This window comes from Coregonus lavaretus (assembly GCF_964263955.1).
Source record: "Coregonus lavaretus genome assembly, chromosome: 31".
Lineage (NCBI taxonomy): Eukaryota > Metazoa > Chordata > Actinopteri > Salmoniformes > Salmonidae > Coregonus > Coregonus lavaretus.
The window spans coordinates 1,017,559-1,045,323 of NC_140018.1; the positions used below are offsets into that span (position 1 = coordinate 1,017,559).

A 27,765-nucleotide genomic window follows, 5' to 3' on the forward strand; every position below is an offset into this window, starting at 1 on the left:
TATAAAATATGATAGTGATTTATGTTTTGATGCCTTTGGACACAGAAGGAGTGGGATGGAGGAAGCTATTCAGACCCTCTGGTTGTTGTTGTTGCCAGACAAATGGACTGGGATGAGTCATCTACTTTAACATTCCCCTAAAGCCCAAACCCCTGCCTGAAGTCATTTCACATTGTGGCTTACAACCACTATTTATCCTCTTCATACAGATGTAGGACCTTAATTTGAGCCAGTTTGCTACAGCAGGAAAATAATCCTGCAGCAACAGGAAATGTGAATTATTATGTGGATTATAATTAATGGATACATTTTTTTTCTTTAGGGCAAATCAAGTCTGACATTTTCAAAGTGGAAATTCCACATTTTAGAAGCCTTTTTAAAACTCAAATACACTACAAGTTAACTTGGAAAATTCTCTACAACTAAAGTGATAAAATGAAGATCCTACATCTGCAGCAGTCTAGTATGCTATTCCAACCCCTCTACTGTCCACTCCCATCTTCCATAGCTCCTCCCTTCTCTCCTCCTCAACCCCTTATCGCTGTATCGCCATAACAACCACCTATTGTTACATCCTGGGGGCGTGTTCAGCAGGACGCAGCGTTTTGGAACGTTCAGATAGAAATATACTATGTAGAACCAACATGCCTCTGACGTGTAGAACAAGGAATAATGTTGACCCTTATTCATGGCATTTCTATCTGCAACGTTCCAAAACGTCTGGCTACTGAACCTGGCCTCGTTTTGAGAAAGGCCCTCGAACGGAGAGCGTATGGACTTAGCCTGATCCGTACTCTCTTGCTGACCAACTGCTGTCATTGACCATAGGTGTTGGCAAGACCGCACAAACGGATCTGGGACCAGAGGGGTATACGTTAGCCAGAGAACTTTGATAAACAACCAGAAATATAAACTTAGATACTTTTGGTCATGTAGTGTATGTGGACACATGCTCATCGAACATCTCATTCCAAAATCATGGGCATTAATATGGAGTTGGTCTCCCCTTTGCTGCTATAACAGCCTCCACTCTTCTGGGAAGGCTTTCCACTAGATGTTGGAACATTGCTGCGGGGACTTGCTTCCATTCAGCCACAAGAGCATTACTGAGTTCAGCACTGATGTTGGGCGATTAGGCCTGGCTCACAGTCGGCGTTCCAAAGGTGTTCGATGGGGTTGAGGTCAGGGCTCTGTGCAGGTCAGTCATGTTCTTCCACACCGATCTCGACAAACCATTTCTGTATGGACCTCGCTTTGTGCACGGGGACATTGTCATGTTGAAACAGGAAAGGGCCTTCCCAAAACTATTGCCACAATGTTGGAAGCACAGAATCGTCTAGAACGCCATTGTATACTGTAGCGTTAAGATTTCCCTTCACTGGAACTAAGGGGCCTAGGCCCGAACCATGAAAAACAGCCCCAGACCATTATTCCTCCTCCACCAAACTTTACAGATGGCACTATGCATTGGGCCAGGTAGCGTTCACCTGGCATCTGCCAAACCCAGATTAGTCCGTCGGACTGCCAGATGGTGAAGCGTGATTCATCACTCCAGAGAACGCGTTGTCACTGCTCCAGAGTCCAATGGCGGCGAGCTTTACACCACTCCAGCCGACGCTTGGCATTGCACATGGTGATCTTAGGCCTGTGTGCGGCTGCTCGGCCACAGAAACCCATTTCATGAAGCTCCCGACAAACAGTTATTGTGCAGACGTTGTTTCCAGAGGCAGTTTGGAACTTGGTACTGAGTGTTGCAACTGAGGAAATACTATTTTTACACGCTACTCACTTCAGCACTCGGCGGTCCCGTTCTGGGAGCTTGTGTGGCCTATCACTTCGCGGCTGAGCCGTTGTTGCTCCTAGACGTTGCCACAATAACAGCACTTACAGTTGACCGTGGCAGCTCTAGCAGGGCAGAAATTTGACAAACCGACGGTGCCACGTTGAGATTGCATGGCGTGTGCTCGAGTTTTATACACCTGTCAGCAACGGGTGTGGCTGAAAATAGCAGAATCCACTCATTTGAAGGGGTGTCCACATACTGCTGTATATATAGTGAATGTGTTTTTGGTTGTTGAGTCAATTAGAGTAGACGATTCCCATTTCAAGCTGATTTTTAAAATTACAAACTAACCTTATTTAGGCAAGTTGTAGTATATCCCTCAGGCTGGTGTAGTGTGTTGCTGTGGAAACGCTCGCTGTGTTCATATCGACTGTGAAATGATCCCATTTGTTACATCCTTCTGTTTTGTTTTTACTTGAAGAAGCAACAATGCGTCCCAAATGACACCCTATTCCCCAATGGGCCCTGTTCAAAAGTAGTGCACTAATAAATGGAAGAGAGTCATTTGGGACGCATCCCCAAGACGACACATAGTAAACGTTTTTTAAAGCATGATCTGAGAAGTGTCAACTGGATATATAGCGTTTATTTTGTTTACGTGACGATCCTCATTAGAAGTTCATATTTTTTTTAAATGATATAACTTTTTTATTTTTCCTATCTTGAAGAATGTGTGACTGTGGCATTATGCTTGTTATACGGGAGAAATATACAAAAGGACCATGAACTTCTTACTATATGCAGTGTAAAAAAAAAAAAAAATAGTTGTAAAGAAATTATGGATAATCTGAAATGCATTGATTCGTCCAGCCTGAAGTGCCCCACATTACCTGTGTATGTAGAAGATTAGGGTTGGGGTCCATTTTCATTTAAGTCAATTCAGAAGTAAACTGATTCAAATTCCTATTTTCCTCATTGGAAAAACAAGGACAATTGGAACTTCACTTTCAATTGAAATGGAATTGATCCCAACCCTGGTGGAATGTCTTTATTTTTTACTGTGTGTAGAAGGGGAGACGACGTCTTGTGTTAAGACAGACGTGTGTGGCTCTTATGTCCAGCCCTATCTACGGCTCTTATGTCCAGCCCTATCTACGGTCCCATAATTGCCTTAAGTATTTTGAAATAAACACATGGACTTTGTGTTCACTCAGTGTGAGATTAGACTGCTTTCTTTGCTTCTATTTATTTGGGGCCTGATTCCGATTTTAGGAAATTACGCACTTCTCAGTAGTTTGTGGTTCCTTTGCGCACGCTGAATAAATGGAATTAAATCACTGAAAACCCTCCCACTTGCTGGCCTATATATATAATATAATATAATATAATATAATATATATATATATATATATATATATATATATATATATATATATATATATATATATATATATATATATATATAATATGGAGTTTTCATTCAATACGGTGTATCATCCCTTTAAATACATATACCTTTTTAGTTCGAATTTTGTCAAGACTCACTAGAATATAGAGAGAACGGGTTCAGAATGTTAGGGATCAATTAAAGAAAGCCGTCGGAATATATGCATATTAGTCCCCGTCGCAGCACAAATTGTTAGATTTAAAAATACTCAATTATATTTATTTTAAATTGGTATTTTACCCCCTTTATCTCCCCAATTTCGTGATTTCGATCTTGTCTCATCGCTGCAACGGGCTCGGGAGAGGCGAAGGTCGAGTCATGCGTCCTCCGAAACATGACCCGCCAAAACCGCGCTTCTTAACACCCGCCCGGTTAACCCGGAAGCCAGCCACACCAATGTGTCAGAAGGAAACGCCGTTCAACTGATGACCGACGTCAGCCTGCAGGCACCCGGCCCACCACAAGGAGTCGCTAGAGAGCACTGAGCCAAGTAAAGCCCCCCCAGGCCAAACCCTCCCCTAACCCGGACGACGCTGGGCCAAACCCTCCCCTAACCCGGACGACGCTGGGCCAAACCCTCCCCTAACCCGGACGACGCTGGGCCAAACCCTCCCCTAACCCGGACGACGCTGGGCCAAACCCTCCCCTAACCCGGACGACGCTGGGCCAGTTGTGCGCCGCCCAATGGGACTCCCGGTCACGGCCAGTTGTGACACAGCTTGGGATCGAACCCGGGTCTGTAGTGACGCCTCAAGCACTGCGATGCTGCGCCACTCAGGAGGCCTGATTTTAAAAATCCTCTGATCTTGTAGATTATTTAGTGTTAGGAAAGTATTTATGACTCAAACAGGTTTGAAGACCCTTTATACACGAAAGTAAGAAAATTGTGGTTTTATTAATTCTGAAAATTGCCACATTCAGTTCTTCAACCCATGGTAATGTTGGAAGATTAGTGTGTGTATATCATTATAATTACAATAGGAATAGCTATACCCTCCCGAGTGGCGCAGTGGTCTAAGGCACTTCATTGCAGTGCTAGCTGTGCCACTAGAGATCCTGGTTCGAATCCAGGCTCTGTCGCAGCCGGCCGCGACCGGGAGACCCCATGGGGGGCGGCGCGTTGTCCAGGGTAGCTCAGTTGGTAGAGCATGGCGTTTGTAACGCCAAGGTTGTGGGTTCAATTCCCAAAATAATGTATGCACTCACTAACTGTAAGTCACTTTGGATAAGAGCGTCTGCTAAAATGTAAATGTACCCTCATCTATTGCCTGCACTGACCATGGAACTGTGTGATGACACGGCCTGGTCTGCACTCTGCTTCATAACAATTTAATTAGTCTGCTACTAATGATCCTCAGCATCAACCACACGGCGGTGACGGCTTTACAGAGGAAGCAAATTAAGGTAAAGAAAATGTCATTAAATGGAATGATAACGTAGGCTAAACCAACTGAAGGGAACTAACAGTAAATTGGCAGTTGAACATGTTTGTTTATTAGGCCTACTGACGGTCCTTACTGATAGTGGCAGGAAACAGGAAGTCGGGGTAGACTATAATTAAGAAATTCGAGAGTGCCCATCCCTGCAAGTTAAAAGGTTGTACAATTCTGCATAATGGCACAGCATTTCATAAACTTTACTTTCAGTTTGCTGCCATATGACTGGTTTCAGATTCGTCTACAGCGATTATAAGGTAAAATAGATTTAAAACATGTCATTCATATTTACAATTCCTTTCTCCAAACATATTACTAATGTACCTAGCTCTTATCGAGTTGTAAATTACAGCGCATGGATAATGGTGTTATTTCTATCGGGAAGAAAAATAAAAGTAGATCATTTTCCCACCTTGGAACCGGTAGGTTCGCTAGATCTTACTCATAGTTTCCTCGCACGTCAAGGTCAGAATACCGTGTATCTGTAGACACACCTCCGCATCATTTATTCGATCATCCAGAACGAATAGCGGGTGAAGAGCATGCTATTCTCATGCTTAAATTCAAAGCCGGAATATGCAGAGAAAAGCCAATTACATTCCATTGAAGCACGCTTAACTCGGGACGGAATCGAGACCTTAGATTTGTTTTAGATATATTACAATAGCTACTCTGTTAGGCTGGGGGTGAGTTCTGGACAGGGGATGTCGATGAATGAGACAAGGATCACTTTAGGTTTGAGATGCAGTCCATCAGAACTCCTTCCATCTGAAGTAACGAGACATTTCCCATCTGACACATGAGGGCGACATAAAGCCCTTCTAGTTTTATACAAAATGAATGAGAATTAGTGTTACAAATACAGACTGAAGATTGTTGGTATAATTTGGCACCTACAAATTTATTGAAATCCATGTATTAGTTTAACAGTATAATACGACGATGAAAACGAACCAAAACAGAATCATCTTGATAGGCTTCATATTATGTGATACCTCATTTTTCCATAGGGCTCAGATCAAATGTAGTGCACCATATAGGGAATACGGTACCATTCCACAGATCCAGAGTATCTAAGCCCCTCTGTGACGTGATTGAGAACGTTGAAGAGAAGTGACAGAATCTGGAGTCTGAAATGGCACCCTACACCCTAGTTGAAGTCGGAAGTTTACATACACCTTAGCCAAATACATTTAAACTCAGTTTTTCACAATTCCTGACATTTGATCCTTGTAAAAAATTCCCTGTCTTAGGTCAGTTAGGATCACCACTTTATTTTAAGAATGTGAAATGTCAGAATGATAGTAGAGAGAATTATTTATTTCAGCTTTTATTTCTTTCATCACATTCCCAGTGGGTCAGAAGTTTACATACACTCAATTAGTATTTGGTAACATTGCCTTTAAATTGTTTAACTTGGGTCAAACGTTTCGGGTAGCCTTCCACAAGCTTCCCACAATAAGTTGGGTGAATTTTGGCCCATTCCTCCTGACAGAGCTGGTGTAACTGAGTCAGGTTTGTAGGCCTCCTTGCTCGCACACGCCTTTTTCAGTTCTGCCCTCAAATTCCTGACCCACTGGAATTGTGATACAGTGAAATAATCTGTCTGTAAACAATTGTTGGAAAAATTACTTGTGTCATGCACAAAGTAGATGTCCTAGCCGACTTGCCAAAACTATAGTTTGTTAACAAGAAATGTGTGGAGTGGTTGAAAAACCTAAGTGTATGTAAACTACCGACTTCAACTGTAGTACCCTTTTCTATGGGCTCTGGTCACAGGTTGTGCACTGTATAGGGAATACTGTAGGGTGTCATTTTGGACCCGGACGACGTAAAGAACAACATTCTCTCCAGAAAACATCCATCCATTCTAGCTGACCAATAAGAGCACAGCCAATGGGTTTGCGTTCATTTACTTGACATGGTGCTACATTTGATCAGGACAGCTGTGCCGGTTGAATCTGCTTCCTCCTCATAGCCTGGGTACCAGTCTGTTTGTGCTGTATAGTTCCATTTTCATAGCCTGGGTACCGCGCCACTCCTTTTTATTCTGTGTGATTGTGAAACAATGGCACGACGGAGTACAGGGGGAGTGGAATAATCGCTAAACAGACTGGTACCCAGGCTATAATGACCATAGGTTTTGGCAAGACAACACAAACAGATCTTGGACCACCAGGCTATCCTCCTATAGCTTCCTCCGTGTCAATTTTTACTTAGTATTCAAGATATGGTAACACAAGATTAAGTATTGTTCATCAACGAGGAAAAAGCCTGGAATCCAGGTTACATTGAAGCTAACAAATGGGAATGATTTGAGAGAATAAACTCATGTGGAATCACATTTTTAACAAAATGGTGAAAATGACATTTTTTCCATACAGACTTTCATCTGTTTCCTGACATGAGATTACAGATAAACAGATTAAATCACTTTTCATCCCAGTCCTCCTCTTGAGATGATTGCCACATTGTTTATTTCCAAATACGAAATGAACCCAAGACAATGTTCCACAAATCCCCAAAACTTTGTTTGCCAAACTAACACAATCAATAATCAATCATATGTGGAATTTGTATACACTTTTCATTCCAACTAAAAACAATTCTGTAAACAATTGTTTGTTTTTTAAACCTAATCTTAGATTACATTTGATCTGTTTTTGATTACAACAAACTATTGACGATACAGATATTACTAAAATGTTCAGAATACTTTAATTGCATGTACATATATAAAAGTGACTTTATACCATGATTTTTTAAATGTTTGTTGTGCAAAATGCTTAAGTAAACTATAATTTTGGCATTTATGAAAAAACACAAATCGGTGGGGTGGGGTGGGGTGGGGTGGGCAAAAAAAAACAAGAAATCAGATGGATTTTCAGAACCCCTTGGAAATATTCCATGGCACCCTATTCCCTATATAGTGCACTACCTTTGACCAGAAGTGGTGCACTATATAGGGAGCCATTTGGGATGCTACCCATTGTTTTTCCATACTCCACATTACTTAAATAAATATCCGTCTCCGTCTGTAATACTGTGCAAAATTATGGGTTCAGGAAGTGCACAGTTCAGCCGAACCGACCGACCAATCAAACAACGTCTCGTTCTGCAAGATTCTAGCTGGCGAGCTCACATTAGCTAAGGCTGATACTTGGTTGGTGGGTTTTGCGTTTCGACCTATGGCAACCCAATGCTGTTTTTTTTTTACATTTCTGATATGGGGGACCAGAGGCAAAAGGCTAGAATCATCATCTTACAGGCAATATTAATAACAACCACACTACCAAGTCGACAACCTATGAAGTCTGTAACCTGTACTTCGGGATTCAAGTGAAAACTCCCACTAATCATCACTAAAAACAGCACTGTTGTGAATGGTGGGGAGGATCAATAACACAAGCACCCTACAGAAGTTATTGGAAAACCATATTTTGGCACATTGGGAACATTTTAACACTCACATTCCGCGTATAAGTAACCCATTTGAAGAGCTAGAATTGACACCCTTGTTACAACGTACCTTGGATTCCTGATGCGACAGAATTACAGGCTAAAAGAAATGTCAGGATGCTCTATGGTAGAACGAAGGAATGTCACGATGCTCTATGGTAGAACGAAGGAATGTCAGGATGCTCTATGGTAGAATGAAGGAACGTCAGGATGCTCTGTGGTAGAACGAAGGAATGTCAGGATGCTCTATGGTAGAACGAAGGAATGTCAGGATGCTCTATGGTAGAATGAAGGAACGTCAGGATGCTCTGTAATAGAATGAAGGAATGTCAGGATGCTCTGTGGTAGAACGAAGGAATGTCAGGATGCTCTGTGGTAGAATGAAGGAATGTCAGGATGCTCTATGGTAGAACGAAGGAATGTCAGGATGCTCTATGGTAGAACGAAGGAATGTCAGGATGCTCTATGGTAGAATGAAGGAACGTCAGGATGCTCTGTGGTAGAACGAAGGAATGTCAGGATGCTCTATGGTAGAACGAAGGAATGTCAGGATGCTCTATGGTAGAACGAAGGAATGTCAGGATGCTCTATGGTAGAATGAAGGAATGTCAGGATGCTCTGTGGTAGAATGAAGGAATGTCAGGATGCTCTATGGTAGAATGAAGGAATGTCAGGATGCTCTATGGTAGAATGAAGGAATGTCAGGATGCTCTATGGTAGAATGAAGGAATGTCAGGATGCTCTATGGTAGAATGAAGGAATGTCAGGATGCTCTATGGTAGAATGAAGGAATGTCAGGATGCTCTATGGTAGAATGAAGGAATGTCAGGATGCTCTATGGTAGAATGAAGGAATGTCAGGATGCTCTATGGTAGAATGAAGGAATGTCAGGATGCTCTATGGTAGAAAGTCATCTATGAAGACCAGGGGTTGGAACCGGTTCAGGAAATAGAACTGGAAACCACAAAATAACGACATTTTTTCAGGAACAGAACCAGAACCGAGAACAAAAGTGATATATACTGTTACAGAGCCGAGACGTTATTTTAAAAGCATGGGAACTGGTTAATGTTACTTTACGTTCCGGGTTTTTATATTTCAGTCCCACAAAAAAAGCAACAAAGCGCCTATGCAAAGCCCTCACTGTCATTCAGAAAGTTATTCCCCTGCCTGTCTGTCTGCCTGTCTGCCTGCCTGCCAGCCTGCCAGTCTGTCTGTCTGTCTGTCTGCCTGCCTGCCAGCCTGCCAGCTGAAAAGCTTTGCCAGTGTGTGCGTAAGCTACCTGCCCCTCCCCTCCCTCGTAAGCGTAACCTACTGCAGCTACTGTCATTACAGGCGTGATTCAAACATTAGGGAGAAACATTTGTAATTACAGAACAACGGATTCACTTTTTCAGTGCTAGTTAAGGCTACTGTAGTTATCACGTTTCACATTGGATTTATTAACTAAGAAAAAGGTAAGACGTTTTTATTTTCATTCTGGTGCCGCTCTGCACACACAAGCTTGTTAGCTAGCTCTGGTTTAGCTCTGGTTAACTCTAGGCGGCATTATGTGTAATGGAATGGAACGGAGAGTCAGGACCAAGGGCTAGAACTGGTGCAACGTTAGTTAAGTAAACTCTCTGAAGTTCAAAGATTCAAAGTTCCTTCATAGAAGCCGCTCCTCCGTAGGTATAATTCTGTGGGCCCAATTCAGTTAATGCATGTCATCACAACAAGTTGCCCAGTGCTCTCCTCACCTGCCAAATATCAGTCGCATCCTACACTAAACTTGTCTGTCCAATGCATGTACATACTGCAGCTTGCCTGCTCCATAGCAAGCTGCTCTATCCATTGGTGAAGTTATTTAATGTCAAGCTAAATGTAAAAAACATTTTTCGATTTCAGAGGTTTAAAAAGGAACAATATAAACCCTAACTTTCAGAACTTTATTTTGCTGGTCGGTAAAGTGCAACGGAACGGGAAAAAATAATGGTTCTCCTCGGGCCGCATTCGATCTTCACCGAGGTCCGGAGGGCCGCATTCGATCTTCACCGAGGTCCGGAGGGCCGCACTTAAAATGTGTTATATTTCCTTGCCATCAAAATGGACAAACAATATCCCATAATATTCCCATAATATTCCCATATCCATCTCTTTTGGAATATACTATGCTCCCTGTCAGCTAGCTGGACAGACTATACATGTAGGTCCATTATCATTTCTACACAGTTTCGACTTGGATATAGTCATTTCAATGTCAATTGAGAGTGTTTCACAGAAGAAGAAAAAATACTCCAATACACACCCCCCCCCCCCGTAAATTAGACTGCAGACTGTCATTTGAGTTTTAGTTCTAAATGTTCTTGATATTTTATCAAGAACACAGGGGCAAAACTTTGAGTTTAATATAAGGGATAGGATTGTAAAACAGGGGAGGGCAGTGGGTAGTCAGTCTTTCTGCAGCTGAAACACATCAGATAGATGGCGGTCTTGGTGAAGCTAAAATAGACATATCTTAAGGCAGGCAGCAGATCCCCAGGAAGGGCTACAATCTTACAGCATCAGTCAACGCACACGGCTCAGCTTGGAATCTTTGCAGGTTGCATTCGACAGGTGGAGGTGGGGGAGGGGGAGGGGTGGGGGGGAGGGAGGGGGAATATTACAGGTCGTCGTCCCCGATCCCCTCGAAGGCGTAGTTGCCATGGAAATCGTTGCCGCTGATGTCATTGGCTGAGTTGGAGGCACTGATCCCTCTGAGAGACACAGAGCTCAGCTTAGTCTGAGAGAGAGAGAGAGAGAGAGAGACAGAGAGACAGAGAGAGAGAGAGACAGAGAGACAGAGAGACAGAGAGACAGAGAGAGAGAGAGAGAGAGAGAGAGAGAGAGAGAGAGAGAGGTATTGATAGAGCAACAGTCACATTTCCACATCGACCCCAAACCACCTAAATCAGAGACTCAACCACGGAGATCCTGTGATTTAGATCAAAGCAGAAATGTTACTCACTGAGAGTTTGACAATCTGGTCTCGGTTTGGGTCAGGAGAGTCCTGCAGGGGAGAGGCAGGTCACAAACATGGTCAAACAACTAGAAGACCTTTCCATTCAAACGGCTAAATGTGTTCTCCGGCATAATCATAGTGGCATGATTTCCCTGTTCTCACCAGTAGAGGGGGGGATTTCACAGCTTGCTGACTTTCAGACCGATGTAGGGAGCCATTGTGACGTTTCCTCAGCATCTGAACAAGACATAATTAATACAGGAAGTCAGAACGTGGCAGACTAGTTAAGGCCAGTTGTTGTATCTGTCCCATCACCTTCTTGATGCTGCCTCCTGACTTCTTCACCATCAGCTCATCGACCATCGACTGAAGACAGATGCTCATCATGATCGCCTGAAAACACAGACCAGGCATTAGACACACACACACACACACACACACACCACTCTAACTCTAGATATTTCATTCATTAGCAGGGGAGGTCACAAACTCCTATCCCCTCTTGGTGACTCCAGATTGCCCCTGCCCTGACCCCTGACCTCTAAACCCTAACCTCTGACCTGTGGGCTGGTGATGGTGACCCACTGGAGGCGGTCTTTGCTCATCAGATACTCGAAGGCCAGCTCCAACTTCACCTCACACTTGGCTGAGGAGCAGGGGGCCGGGGTTGGGGAGGATGTGCCGTTCGCTACTGGGACCTGCTGTGGTTGGGAGAGGACAGGGTTACTATGGTTACTGGTGGTGTTACTATGGACACCACCACCCCCCCAACTCAAGCAGTCTGTGCAGCTAATGAACTCCTACACTATAGAGAATCTAATGTTAGCTACAGGACAGAGGATATAGCTGTGAGCAGGCTAATAATCCCTAAAGACTAGGACCTATTCCCTCCATAAGGCCCTGGTCAAAAGTAGTTTACTATTTAGGGAATAGGGTGCGATTTGGGACACTCCTCTCCTCCAAAACCCCCTTCATTATCAACCCCTTGTTAGCAGGATGTTGCATCATACACATTTCCCTTGAGACGGGGACTCGTCTCCCATTAGCAGTCAGTCTGTCCTTAAGGGCCCTCCAGTCTGCATTGGGTCGTTGGGACAGATATGCAACGGCTCTCATCCCTGCTGTGCTAGCTCACTAACCCCACTGTTTATATGGGTCTCCTTCTGGAAACACAGTGTTTCCACTTCCTCCTCAAGCCCCCTGGGTAACGAGATGGAACAAGAGATCCCTGAAGGGGAGTTTAGTAGTAGAGTTAGCTACTGGTCCGTGTACATTTACATTTACATTTACGTCATTTAGCAGACGCTCTTATCCAGAGCGACTTACAGTTAGTGAATACATATCTTTTTATACTGGCCCCCCGTGGGAATCGAACCCACAACCCTGGCGTTGCAAACGCCATGCTCTATCAACTGAGCTACATCCCTGCCGGCCATTCCCTCCCCTACCCTGGACGACGCTGGGCCAATTGTGCGCCGCCCATGAGTCTCCCGGTCGCGGCCGGCTGCGACAGAGCCTGGATTCGAACCAGGATCTCTAGTGGCACAGTTAGCACTGCGATGCAGTGCCTTAGACCACTGCGCCACTCAGGAGTGTAGTGGTGGGGGTGGGGAGGGGGTGGGGTGGGGGGGTGGGGGGGGGGGTGGATCCCTGAGGACACTTACAGTTGACCGGGGCAGCTCTAGCAGGGCAAAAATTTGACGAACGGACTTGTTGGAAAGGTGGCATCCTATGACGGTGCCACATTGAAATCACTGAGCTCTTCAGTAAGGCCATTCTGCCAGTGTTTGTCCTTGAGCAAGGCACTTAACCCTAATTGCTCCTGTAAGTCGCTCTGGATAAGAGCGTCTGCTAAATGACTAAAAATGTAAATGTATGGAGATTGCATGGCTGTGTGCTCGATTTTATACACCTGTCAGCAAAGGGTGTGGCTAAATTAGCCGTATCCACTAATTTGAAGGGGTATCCACATACTTTTGTATATACAGTGGGGGAAAAAAGTATTTAGTCAGCCACCAATTGTGCAAGTTCTCCCACTTAAAAAGATGAGAGAGGCCTGTAATTTTCATCATAGGTACACGTCAACTATGACAGACAAATTGAGATTTTTTTTCTCCAGAAAATCACATTGTAGGATTTTTTATGAATTTATTTGCAAATTATGGTGGAAAATAAGTATTTGGTCACCTACAAACAAGCAAGATTTCTGGCTCTCACAGGCCTGTAACTTCTTCTTTAAGAGGCTCCTCTGTCCTCCACTCGTTACCTGTATTAATGGCACCTGTTTGAACTTGTTATCAGTATAAAAGACACCTGTCCACAACCTCAAACAGTCACACTCCTAACTCCACTATGGCCAAGACCAAAGAGCTGTCAAAGGACACCAGAAACAAAATTGTAGACCTGCACCAGGCTGGGAAGACTGAATCTGCAATAGGTAAGCAGCTTGGTTTGAAGAAATCAACTGTGGGAGCAATTATTAGGAAATGGAAGACATACAAGACCACTGATAATCTCCCTCGATCTGGGGCTCCACGCAAGATCTCACCCCGTGGGGTCAAAATGATCACAAGAACGGTGAGCAAAAATCCCAGAACCACACGGGGGGACCTAGTGAATGACCTGCAGAGAGCTGGGACCAAAGTAACAAAGCCTACCATCAGTAACACACTACGCCGCCAGGGACTCAAATCCTGCAGTGCCAGACGTGTCCCCCTGCTTAAGCCAGTACATGTCCAGGCCCGTCTGAAGTTTGCTAGAGTGCATTTGGATGATCCAGAAGAGGATTGGGAGAATGTCATATGGTCAGATGAAACCAAAATATAACTTTTTGGTAAAAACTCAACTCGTTGTGTTTGGAGGACAAAGAATGCTGAGTTGCATCCAAAGAACACCATACCTACTGTGAAGCATGGGGGTGGAAACATCATGCTTTGGGGCTGTTTTTCTGCAAAGGGACCAGGACGACTGATCCGTGTAAAGGAAAGAATGAATGGGGCCATGTATCGTGAGATTTTGAGTGAAAACCTCCTTCCATCAGCAAGGGCATTGAAGATGAAACGTGGCTGGGTCTTTCAGCATGACAATGATCCCAAACACACCGCCCGGGCTACGAAGGAGTGGCTTCGTAAGAAGCATTTCAAGGTCCTGGAGTGGCATAGCCAGTCTCCAGATCTCAACCCCATAGAAAATCTTTGGAGGGAGTTGAAAGTCCGTGTTGCCCAGCGACAGCCCCAAAACATCACTGCTCTAGAGGAGATATGCATGGAGGAATGGGCCAAAATACCAGCAACAGTGTGTGAAAACCTTGTGAAGACTTACATAAAACGTTTGACCTGTGTCGTTGCCAACAAAGGGTATATAACAAAGTATTGAGAAACTTTTGTTATTTTGACCAAATACTTATTTTCCACCATAATTTGCAAATAAATTCATTAAAAATCCTACAATGTGATTTTCTGGAGAAGAAAATTCTAATTTTGTCTGTCATAGTTGACGTGTACCTATGATGAAAATTACAGGCCTCTCTCATCTTTTTAAGTGGGAGAACTTGCACAATTGGTGGCTGACTAAATACTTTTTTTCCCCACTGTATAGTGTACATTGGTACTGAATGCTACTGCAGAGGTTAGGGTCCCAAGAAAGGATGTCATGCTATTCTCAGCTTTTAAGAGAAGTACAGTTGAAGTCGGAAGTTTACATACACTTAGGTTGGAGTCATTAAAACTTGTTTTTCAACCACTCCACGAATTTCTTTTTAACAAACTATAGTTTTGGCAAGTCGGTTAGGACATCTACTTTGTGCATGACACAAGCAATTTTTCCAACAATTGTTTACAGACAGATTATTTCACTTATAATTCACTGTATCATATACAAGTTTACATACACTAAGTTGACTGTACCTTTAAACAGCTTGGAAAATTCCAGAAAATGATGTCATGGCTTTAGAAGCTTCTGATAGGCTAATTGACATCATTTGAGTCAATTGGAGGTGTACCTGTGGATGTATTTCAAGGCCTACCTTCAAACTCAGTGGCTCTTTGCTTGACATCATGGGAAAATGAAAAGAAATCAGTCAAGACCTCAGAAAAATTATTGTAGACCTCCACAAGTCTGGTTCATCCTTGGGAGCAATTTCCAAACGCCTGAAGGTACCACGTTCATCTGTACAAACAATAGTACGCAAGTATAAACACCATGGGACCACGCAGCCGTCATACCGCTCACGGAGGAGATGCGTTCTGTCTCCTAGAGATGAACGTACTTTGGTGCGAAAAGTGCAAATAAATCCCAGAACAACAGCAAAGGACCTTGTGAAGATGCTGGAGGAAACAGGTACAAAAGTATTTATATCCACAGTAAAATGAGTCCTATGTCGACATAACCTGAAAGGCCGCTCAGCAAGGAAGAAGCCACTGCTCCAAAACCACCATAAAAAAGCCAGACTATGGTTTGCAACTGCACATGGGGACAAAGATCGTACTTTTTGGAGAAATGTCCTCTGGTCTGATGAAACAAAAATAGAACTGTTTGGCCATAATGACCATCATTATGTTTGGAGGAAAAAGGGGGTGGCTTGCAAGCCGAAGAACACCATCCCAACCGTGAAGCACGGGGGTGGCAGCATCATGCTGTGGGGGTGCTTTGCTGCAGGAGGGACTGGTGCACTTCACAAAATGGATGGCATCATGACGAAGGAAAATTATGTGGATATATTGAAGCAACATCTCAAGACATCAGTCAGGAAGTTAAAGCTTGGTCGCAAATGGGTCTTCCAAATGGACAATGACCCCAAGCATACTTCCAAAGTTGTGGCAAAATGGCTTAAGGACAACATAGTCAAGGTATTGGAGTGGCCATCACAAAGCCCTGACCTCAATCCTATAGAAAATTTGTGGGCAGAACTGAAAAAGCGTGTGCGAGCAAGGAGGCCTACAAACCTGACTCAGTTACACCAGCTCTGTCAGGAGGAATGGGCCAAAATTATTGTGGGAAGCTTGTGGAAGGCTACCCGAAACGTTTGACCCAAGTTAAACAATTTAAAGGCAATGCTACCAAATACAAATTGAGTGTATGTAAACTTCTGACCCACTGGGAATGTGATGAAAGAAATAAAAGCTGAAATAAATCATTCTCTCTACTATTATTCTGACATTTCACATTCTTAAAATAAAGTGGTGATCCTAATTGACCTAAAACAGGGAATTCTTACAAGGATTAAATGTCAGGAATAGTGAGAAACGGAGTTTAAATGTATTAGGCTAAGGTGTATGTAAACTTCCGACTTCAACTGTATGCCTTCAGAAAGTGTTCATACCCGTTGACTTATTCCACATTGTTGTGGTACAGACTGAATTCTAAATGGATTAAACATAATTTTTTTCTCACAATCTACACACAGTATCCCATTATGACAAAGTGAAAACATGTCTTTAGAAATGTTTGCACATTCATTGAAAATTAAGTACAGAAATATCTAATTTACATAAGTATTCACACCCCTGAGTCATTACATGTTAGAATTACCTTTGGCAGCGATTACAGCTGTGAGTCTTTCTGGGTAAGTCTCTAAGAGCTTTGCACACCTGGATTTAGGCTTGGGCAGTATATCGTATAACGGGGTATTTGGAAATAGCCATGGGATGGTTTTCCAAGACCATTAAAAAAAAAAATATTTGTAGCTCCTTTTTAAGTAAATACCTGCAGTCAACTTGTGCAGTATGTTAGTCGATGAAGCAGATTGCGTTCTTTCACCGGTCACATTATTTGACATTATGAAGCTTACCATAGTTCCCCAGAACGTTTGAGCCAGTCACGTGTTTGTTTGTAAACAGCACAACGGGTGAAAGTGGGAGCCTGCTGTGTGTTGACATGGGTCGCGTTTTATATTGAAAGTCAGTGGTTTTTTTCTTCAATAGAGTGATAAGGGACATGCAACTATAGTTTTGGTTCACAGAAAAATACATTAGTGCAACACATTCAGCAGAAAATAACTTCATTTTCAACAGATGACAACAGAAGTGCAACGCTATTTGGCTGGCAGCCACACAAGTAGGCTGGCTAAATGAGTTTACAATGAAAAAGGTATTTTTTGCTAAAAAACTATGCATGGCCATCATATTTCTAAAGTTTATCATAGAAATAATGTAGCCAGCTACATTTTCTAATGTTTTTCTTAAAGTTAATCTTGCATTTTACCGGGAGAAAAGTCGGCTGGCTACACTGAGAAAAGTACGGTCAGCTGATAGAATGACAGTTAGTGAATTCTCATCTGAGTTTAGAAGTTCAACTGAAACACAAAATGAGTCTGATGCTGAGCAGAAATTACAAAAACAATACATTTTACATACGAGTTTACAAAACGCCTCATGATATTTCTTGTGCGTTTTATATATTTTTTCCAGTGTGAAAAACAAAAGAATTGTGGATTAGTGCGACCCCTAAGTTTAACTTGCTAGTTATCCAAGGAAGTGGCTGAATTAATTAAGTTACGGTGCATCATATTGTGTTGGCTTTTCTGCCGTGTTTGAAAAGTAAAAGCCTTTTGGATGAGTTATCCTCATGCTGCTATCTTTTGATTTCCTTGTGTGTGTTTCCTCCTCTCTGTTCTGGCTCCTCCCCCCGTCTTCTCCGAGCAGAGCAGGCAGGCCCGTTGCCCTAGCGACTCCGAGCAGAGCAGGCAGGCCCGTTGCCCTAGCGACTCCGAGCAGAGCAGGCAGGCCCGTTGCCCTAGCGACTCCGAGCAGAGCAGGCAGGCCCGTTGCCCTAGCGACTCCGAGCAGAGCATGCAGGCCCGTTGCCCTAGCGACTCCGAGCAGAGCAGGCAGGCCCGTTGCCCTAGCGACTCCGAGCAGAGCAGGCAGGCCCGTTGCCCTAGTGACTCCAGACTTCACACAGACACAGAGTGTACACATGCTGCTCCAAAGCCAGTACTGTTCATTTGTCTCTCGTTCACATTCAACATCATTCAAACATGACATTCGGTAGCTCCTACCTATATATGTAGAACTTTGAGCTGGACTGCCTGTCTTTGCAACAACAACAAACAAAAAAGAGTTGTTTGCACTCATTAGCATATTTAGCTAGCAGCCTCCATGGAAATTCGCTATTACTTGTGCAAATTTTGTTAGCATTCTGGTAACAGACGCCCCAATGGGCTTTTTGCTTTCTTTGGCGCCCCCTTGTGTACTAAGACAGTAATACCGTACATCCCAGGATGAGAGAAGGATGGTATGACGATATGAACATCTGTATACTGCCCAACCCTACCTGGATTGTACAATATTTGCCCATTATTATTTTTAAAAATCTTCAATATCGTTTAAATTGGTTGTTGATTATTGCTAGACAACCATTTTCAGGTCTTGCCATATATTTTCAATCAGATTTAAGTTAAAACTGTAACTCGGCCACTCAGAAACATTCACTGTCTTCTTGGTAAGCAACTCCAGTGTAGATTTGGCCTTGTGTTGTAGGTTATTGTCCTGCTGAAAGGTGAATTAATCTCCGTGTCTCAGTGTCTGGTGGAAAGCAGACTGAACCAGGTTTTCCTCTAGGATTTTGCCTGTGCTTAGCTCCATTCCGTTAATTTTTTTCCCTGAAGAATTCCCCAGTCCTTAACGATTACAAGCATACCCAGAACATGACTGTATGTGTGGGGTACAGAGATGAGGTAGTCATTAAAAAATCATGTTAAACACTATTATTGCACACAGAGTGAGTCCATGCAACTCATTATGTTATTAACTTTAGGCTTGCCGTAACAAAGGGGTTGAATACTTATTGACTAAAGACATTTCAGCTTTTCATTATTAATTAATTTCTAAATATATCTAAAAACATAATTCAACTTTGACATTATGGGGTATTGTGTGTAGGCCAGTGACACAAAATCTCAATTTAATCCATTTTAAAGTCAAGGAGTGTGAAAACTTTCATGAAGGCACTGCATGTATAAAAAAAAAAATTGCACTCACTAACTGTAAGTCGCTCTGGATAAGTGCGTCTGCTAAAAATGACTAAAATGTAAAAATGTACTTTATAGATGTGCTTTATAGAGGTGTGTGGAGAAGACATTCAAACTGTAGTCAAGCAATGACATTTCTTTCCTCCTACATGTCCCTTCCTGCTACCCGTAGAATTAGCATACAGCTCTCTGGATGGGAGACAAATACGATAAAGGATCTCTGGAGTTGTGAGTGTTAGTAGCCTGATGAAGAGCGATGGTGTAGAGCTCAGCAGTTTACCCAGAGGAGAGGAACAGAAGCATGTGCCTGGTACGCTGCGGAGGGTTAATGAGAAGGGGAAAGGGAATGGGGGAGAAAGGAGAGGGGGAGCGAGGGGAGAGCGGAAGAGGTCAAGCTCACGCCAATGCGGTCATAATTTGGATGGATTCCAACCCGAATGATGAAATTGGTTCCCTCTGCAGAACCCTCCCCCCTTGTAAATCTGACCGTAGAGAACAACTTCACCCTCCTCCTAATACAGCGTTCAGAGGACCCTTAAAATAGAGTAGATTAGAATAGAGTAACTTAATTTGGGGTGGGTTACTTACAGAAGAAGTGACCCGCCAGCACCTCATGCGCGTGACCTTGAAGCTCCCCTCCTTCATCTGTTCATTGGGCAGCTTGACCTGGAAGTTGAGCTCGTTGTTGCCCGCGGAGACGATCACGTGACAGCCCTTCTCCGGGAAGTCTGTCACGCACGGATCAAACTTGATGTAGCCGAAGTACTTCAGCGTCTGACCTAGCAAAATGAACTGGAGAAACAGGTAGAAAGACATGAACTAGCTGAATGAACTGGAGAAACAGGTAGAAAGACATGAACTAGCCGAATGAACTGGAGAAACAGGTAGAAAGACATGAACTAGCCGAATGAACTGGAGAAACAGGTAGAAAGACATGAACTAGCCGAATGAACTGGAGAAACAGGTAGAAAACGTAGCTGAATGAACTGGAGAAACAGGTAGAAAGACATGAACTAGCCGAATGAACTGGAGAAACAGGTAGAAAGACATGAACTAGCTGAATGAACTGGAGAAACAGGTAGAAAGACATGAACTAGCCGAATGAACTGGAGAAACAGGTAGAAAGACATGAACTAGCTGAATGAACTGGAGAAACAGGTAGAAAGACATGAACTAGCCGAATGAACTGGAGAAACAGGTAGAAAGACATGAACTAGCTGAATGAACTGGAGAAACAGGTAGAAAGACATGAACTAGCCGAATGAACTGGAGAAACAGGTAGAAAGACATGAACTAGCCGAATGAACTGGAGAAACAGGTAGAAAGACATGAACTAGCCGAATGAACTGGAGAAACAGGTAGAAAGACATGAACTAGCTGAATGAACTGGAGAAACAGGTAGAAAGACATGAACTAGCTGAATGAACTGGAGAAACAGGTAGAAAGACATGAACTAGCTGAATGAACTGGAGAAACAGGTAGAAAGACATGAACTAGCCGAATGAACTGGAGAAACAGGTAGAAAGACATGAACTAGCTGAATGAACTGGAGAAACAGGTAGAAAGACATTAACTAGCCAATCCGGTTTCCGAGCTGGTCACGGGTGCACTTCAGCCACGCTCAAGGTCCTAGACGATATTATAACCGCGATTGATAATAGACAGTACTGTGCAGCCGTCTTCATCGACCTGGCCAAGGCTTTCGACTCTGTCAACCACCGCATTCTTATTGGCAGACTAAATAGCCTTGGTTTCTCAAATGACTGCCTCGCCTGGTTCACCAACTACTTCTCAGATAGAGTTCAGTGTGTCAAATCGGAGGGCCTGTTGTCTGGACCTATGGCAGTCTCTATGGGGGTGCCACAGGGTTCAATTCTTGGGCCGACACTTTTCTCCGTGTATATCAATGATGTCGCTCTTGCTGCTGGTGACTCTCAGATCCACCTCTACGCAGACGACACCATTTTGTATACATCTGGCCCTTCATTGGACACTGTGTTAACAAACCTCCAAACGAGCTTCAATGCCATACAACAATCCTTCAGTAGCCTTCAACTGCTCTTAAACACTAGTAAAACTAAATGCATGCTTTTCAATCGAACGCTGCTAGCACCCGCCCACCCGACTAGAATCACCACTCTCGACGGGTCTGACCTAGAGTATGTGGACAACTACAAATATCTAGGTGTCTGGTTAGACTGTAAACTCAACTTCCAGACTCACATAAAGAATCTCCAATCCAAAGTTAAATCTAGAATCGGCTTCCTATTTCGCAACAAAGCCTCCTTCACTCATGCTGCCAAACATGCCCTCGTAAAACTGACTATCCTACCGATCATTGACTTCGGCGATGTCATTTACAAAATAGCCTCCAACACTCTACTCAGCAAATTGGATGTAGTCTATCACAGTGCCATCCGTTTTGTCTCCAAAGCCCCATACACTACCCACCACTGTGACCTGTACGCTCTTGTTGGCTGGTCCTCACTACATGTTCGTCGTCAAACCCACTGGCTCCAGGCCATCTATAAATCACTGCTAGGCAAATCCCCGCCTTATCTTAGCTCATTGGTCACCATAGCAGCACCCACCCGCAGTCTGCGCTCCAGCAGGTATATCTCACTGGTCATTCCCAAAGCCAACACCTCCTTTGGCCGCCATTCCTTCCAGTTCTCTGCTGCCAATGACTGGAACGAATTGCAAAAATCTCTGAAGCTGGAGACTCTTATCTCCCCCAATAACTTTAAGCATCAGTTGTCAGAGCACCTTACTGATCACTGCACCTGTACACAGCCCATCTGAAATTAGCCCACCCAACTACCTCATCCCTATATTGTTATTTAATTTGCTCTTTTGCACCCCAGTATCTCTATTTGCACATAATCTCTTGCACATCTAGCATTCCAGTGTTAATACTATTGTAATTATTCTGCACTATAGCCTATTTATTGCCTTACCTCCATAACTTGCTACATTTGCACACACTGTATATATATTTTCTGTTGTATTTCTGACTTTATGTTTTTTTTACCCCATATGTAACTCTGTGTTGTTTTTATTGCACTACTTTGCTTTATCTTGGCCAGGTCGCAGTTGTAAATGAGAACCTGTTCTCAACTGGCTTACCTGGTTAAATAAAGGTGAAAAAAAAATAAAAAAATGAACTGGAGAAACAGGTAGAAAGACATGAACTAGCCTAATGAACTGGAGAAACAGGTAGAAAGACATGAACTAGCCGAATGAACTGGAGAAACAGGTAGAAAGACATGAACTAGCCGAATGAACTGGAGAAACAGGTAGAAAACGTAGCTGAATGAACTGGAGAAACAGGTAGAAAGACATGAACTAGCCGAATGAACTGGAGAAACAGGTAGAAAGACATGAACTAGCTGAATGAACTGGAGAAACAGGTAGAAAGACATGAACTAGCCGAATGAACTGGAGAAACAGGTAGAAAGACATGAACTAGCCGAATGAACTGGAGAAACAGGTAGAAAGACATGAACTAGCTGAATGAACTGGAGAAACAGGTAGAAAGACATGAACTAGCTGAATGAACTGGAGAAACAGGTAGAAAGACATGAACTAGCTGAATGAACTGGAGAAACAGGTAGAAAGACATGAACTAGCTGAATGAACTGGAGAAACGGGTAGAAAGACATGACCCACTAGAAAATCACAAAAAATATAAAAGTCTGACAACGGCTACACCATGACCTTTTACATTTACATTTTAGTCATTTAGCAGACGCTCTTATCCAGAGCGACTTACAGTTAGTGAGTGCATATATTATTTTATTTTTCATACTGGCCCCCAGTGGGAAGCGAACCCACAACCCTGGCGTTGCAAACGCCATGCTCTTCCAACTGAGCTACATCCCTGCCGCCCCCATGGGTCTCCCGGTCGCTGCCGGCTACGACAGAGCCTGTTTTCTATAATAGGTGCATTTTTTAAAAATCCAAAATATCTTTCTAAAGGGTGTCTGGAGATAAGTTGGTTAAATATTTATTGTGCATCTACCTACAAAGTTACTATGTAGTTGATTGGAAACCATCGCTCCACTTTTATAAAAACTATACAGGAGATTTAGACTCCAACCCATTCAACTCTTCTTCTACTATAATACTGTCACTCTCCACCAGCTTGGGTAGAAGAGGCCTCCAACCCATTCAACTCTTCTTCTACTATAATACTGTCACTCTCTAGTTCTAGGAGACAGTCTTACTTACTTCCTTCTTGGAGCCTTTCTCCTGCAGTGACTTAAGCTGTCTGTGCTGGTCCTTGTTAACGAGTATCCAGCCTCCATCTATGTCCGACACCGTCTTGGGAGAGAAGAGAGACAAGTTTCATCTTTCTGCTCCAAACCATCCTCGTTGAGGCTTACATAAAACTGTTCCTCAGTTTTAAGTCCAAAACGAACTATTCCACTGTTGTTTGTTCAAGTAGAATTGCATACACACACACACACTCACACACACAGTTGGCAGCTGCATACACACATATACAAGTCAATGGCACACACACGTCGCACACAATGGTAAACACACACACGCGCATGCAAACGCACGTTTGCCGATTCTCTCTTTCCGATAAAATATTGCATCCTTTGACGCATAACATTAGCTAGACCCCCACACCGAGCTGACACAGCAGCCAGATCAGATCAACCATCTCTGAAATGCTCAGGAAAACACCATCATGTTGCTGCTGTATCTGGGTGATGGGGTGTTGCTATAAAAAGACATGGGATGTGTTCCAAATGGCACCCTATTCCCTATATAGTCCACTGCTTTCGACAAGAGGCCTATGGTCCCTATATAGGGAGTAGGGTTTCATTTGGGACATACCAGTAAGGAAGGAGGGCCGGGACCATACCAGGAAGGAAGGAAGGAGGGCCGGGACCATACCAGGAAGGAAGGAAGGAGGGCTGGGACCATACCAGTAAGGAAGTAGGGCCGGGACCATACCAGTAAGGAAGTAGGGCCGGGACCATACCAGGAAGGAAGGAAGGAGGGCCGGGACCATACCAGTAAGGAAGTAGGGCCGGGACCATACCAGGAAGGAAGGAAGGAGGGCCGGGACCATACCAGTAAGGAAGTAGGGCCGGGACCATACCAGTAAGGAAGTAGGGCCGGGACCATACCAGGAAGGAAGGAAGGAGGGCCGGGACCATACCAGGAAGGAAGGAGGGCCGGGACCATACCAGGAAGGAAGGAAGGAGGGCCGGGACCATACCAGGAAGGAAGGAAGGAGGGCCGGGACCATACCAGGAAGGAAGGAAGGAGGGCCGGGACCATATCAGGAAGGAAGGAAGGAGGGCCGGGACCATACCAGGAAGGAAGGAAGGAGGGCCGGGACCATACCAGGAAGGAAGGAAGTAGGGCCGGGACCATACCAGTAAGGAAGGAAGTAGGGCCGGGACCATACTAGTAAGGAAGTAGGGACGGGACCATACCAGGAAGGAAGTAGGGCCGGGACCATACCAGTAAGGAAGTAGGGCCGGGACCATACCAGGAAGGAAGTAGGGCCGGGACCATTCCAGGAAGGAAGGAGGGCCGGGACCATACCAGGAAGGAAGTAGGGCCGGGACCATACCAGTAAGGAAGGAAGTAGGGCCGGGAGGGACCATACCAGTAAGGAAGGAAGTAGGGCCGGGAGGGACCATACCAGTAAGGAAGGAAGTAGGGCCGGGAGGGACCATACCAGTAAGGAAGGAAGTAGGGCCGGGAGGGACCATACCAGTAAGGAAGGAAGTAGGGCCGGGAGGGACTATACCAGTAAGGAAGTAGGGCCGGGACCATACCAGGAAGGAAGTAGGGCCGGGACCATACCAGGAAGGAAGGAGGGCCGGGACCATACCAGGAAGGAAGTAGGGCCGGGACCATACCAGTAAGGAAGTAGGGCCGGGACCATACCAGGAAGGATGTAGGGCCGGGACCATACCAGTAAGGAAGGAGGGCCGGGACCATACCAGGAAGGAAGGAGGGCCGGGACCATACCAGGAAGGAAGGAGGGCCGGGACCATACCAGGAAGGAAGGAGGGCCGGGACCATACCAGGAAGGAAGTAGGGCCGGGACCATACCAGGAAGGAAGGAGGGCCGGGACCATACAAGGAAGGAAGGAGGGCCGGGACCATACTAGTAAGGAAGGAAGGAGGGCCGGGACCATACCAGGAAGGAAGGAGGGCCGGGACCATACCAGGAAGGAAGGAGGGCCGGAACCATACCAGTAAGGAAGGAAGTAGGGCCGGAACCATACCAGTAAGGAAGGAAGTAGGGCCGGGACCATACCAGTAAGGAAGGAAGTAGGGCCGGGACCATACCAGTAAGGAAGTAGGGCCGGGACCATACCAGGAAGGAAGTAAGGCCGGGACCATACCAGGAAGGAAGTAGGGCCGGGACCATAACAGTAAGGAAGTAGGGCCGGGACCATACCAGGAAGGAAGTAGGGCCGGGACCATTCCAGGAAGGAAGGAGGGCCGGGACCATTCCAGGAAGGAAGGAGGGTCGGGACCATACCAGGAAGGAAGGAGGGCCGGGACCATACCAGGAAGGAAGGAGGGCCGGGACCATACCAGGAAGGAAGGAGGGCCGGGACCATACCAGGAAGGAAGGAGGGCCGGGACCATACCAGGAAGGAAGTAGGGCCGGGACCATACCAGGAAGGAAGGAGGGCCGGGACCATACCAGGAAGGAAGTAGGCCCGGGACCATACCAGTAAGGAAGTAGGGCCGGGACCATACCAGTAAGGAAGTAGGGCCGGGACCATACCAGGAAGGAAGTAGGGCCGGGACCATACCAGGAAGGAAGGAGGGCCGGGACCATACCAGGAAGGAAGGAGGGCCGGGACCATTCCAGGAAGGAAGGAGGGCCGGGACCATACCAGGAAGGAAGGAGGGCCGGGACCATACCAGGAAGGAAGGAGGGCCGGGACCATACCAGGAAGGAAGTAGGGCCGGGACCATACCAGGAAGGAAGGAGGGCCGGGACCATACCAGGAAGGAAGGAGGGCCGGGACCATTCCAGGAAGGAAGGAGGGCCGGGACCATACCAGGAAGGAAGGAGGGCCGGGACCATACCAGGAAGGAAGGAGGGCCGGGACCATACCAGGAAGGAAGTAGGGCCGGGACCATACCAGGAAGGAAGGAGGGCCGGGACCATACCAGGAAGGAAGTAGGCCCGGGACCATACCAGTAAGGAAGTAGGGCCGGGACCATACCAGTAAGGAAGTAGGGCCGGGACCATACCAGGAAGGAAGTAGGGCCGGGACCATACCAGGAAGGAAGGAGGGCCGGGACCATACCAGGAAGGAAGGAGGGCCGGGACCATACCAGTATCATGATACTCGTTAGTATCGTGGCAAGGAAACAAAACACAAAGCAGATTCAGCTACTTTAGAAAAACAGCCCTAATGTTGGAAACAAACATCATTGTCATCCAGAGTCACATTTATAGTTTCCCAGCAGGTTTTTAAAGGACCAAAATGCTCTGTGGTTTCATTTTTTTGCCCTAAGAGGAAGCAGTTTCAGGTATACAGGAGATTTAATCAGAAATCCTAAACACAAACCTAAGCTTCAGACCTGCTTGATCATTCAAAATACCCATCTACCCCAAATTAAGAAAGAAAAAGCCAACAGACAACCAGTATGACCTCTGTGTGACCTATGATCCCTCACCTGAGCGTATAATAGGTTCAGTCCCACTCGGTTGTCCATTACATCACTGTCATACGCCGTGTCCCAGTAACTACAAACACAACGAGGGAGAAAGAGAGAACACTTGAATACCAAATGAACAACAAACAATTTGGATAGCAGCCAAGAACTTGAAACCTGAAATTCAATAAAAACACAATTTGCGATAGAAGTTACATTTTAAAAAAGCAATCATACTTGGGCTGTTAATCAAATGTTAATGTCTTGGATGAGGGGCTGTTGTATCTTTGTTGGGTATGAAATGTAATTAAGTGTGATCATTGATACCTGCAGGCTTAGTGCCTGGAATGTGGCACGGTGAGGTGGAACGGGGCGGATGTGTGTGTGCGTCTCTCTCGGTGTGTGTCTGCTCTGAGTCGGAGCCTGCAACCACAACATTATATGGGACGTGCTCCCCTGAATGTTTTTGAAACCTGATAGTTCTGGGGGTTTTAATTTCACATGTAATACATGTGCGGTGGATGGCCTTGTTCAGATTCATAGACGCATTGTGGAATGTTTTGCATTAGACTTTGGGATATTCAATAACAATGTCGTTGGACATGTTCTTCTGGCAGTTTATGGGAAGGATTCTGACTGAGTGTCCATTAAAGAGCATCTTAGAGAAGGTGTCCATTAAAGAGCATCTTAGAGAAGGTGTCCATTAAAGAGCATCTTAGAGAAGGTGTCCATTAAAGAGCATCTTAGAGAAGGCATCATGATATTCTCATGTTAGTCTTATTATCATAGGCTTTTAGGTCCATAAACTGGAGAGTTACTATTGCTAACTTTTGATTGGATGCAGACAGTAGGCTACGTTCTGTCACTGATCCAAAGAAACCTTAGAATGGTTTGTGATGGCATGCCTCATTATGACATCATAGAATGCGACAAGGTTAAATACTTTCATTAACTCTAGCTTGTCATTATTGACTGGCTAAGCAATCTAGCATTTAGGTTTTTTATAATTTAATAAGAAATAAGTAGCAGGAGCGC

At 44.7% G+C, this 27,765-nt stretch overlaps 1 protein-coding gene across 1 annotated transcript in view; it reads right to left on the reverse strand.

Annotated features, from left to right (window-relative positions):
- Positions 1-5,546: 5,546 nt before the first annotated feature.
- Positions 5,547-27,765, reverse strand: part of LOC311106307 (sorting nexin-17) — a 72,446-nt gene continuing 50,227 nt past the window's right edge. Inside the window, exons 8-15 of the mRNA XM_084148615.1 lie at positions 26,752-26,821; positions 23,305-23,397; positions 19,663-19,866; positions 11,666-11,806; positions 11,421-11,498; positions 11,268-11,342; positions 11,112-11,153; positions 5,547-10,886 (exon numbers count right to left, since the gene is read on the reverse strand). Of these exons, the coding sequence (XP_084004741.1) occupies positions 10,767-10,886; positions 11,112-11,153; positions 11,268-11,342; positions 11,421-11,498; positions 11,666-11,806; positions 19,663-19,866; positions 23,305-23,397; positions 26,752-26,821 (823 nt within the window). The 3' untranslated portion in view covers positions 5,547-10,766. The remainder of the gene's footprint in view (positions 10,887-11,111; positions 11,154-11,267; positions 11,343-11,420; positions 11,499-11,665; positions 11,807-19,662; positions 19,867-23,304; positions 23,398-26,751; positions 26,822-27,765) is intronic.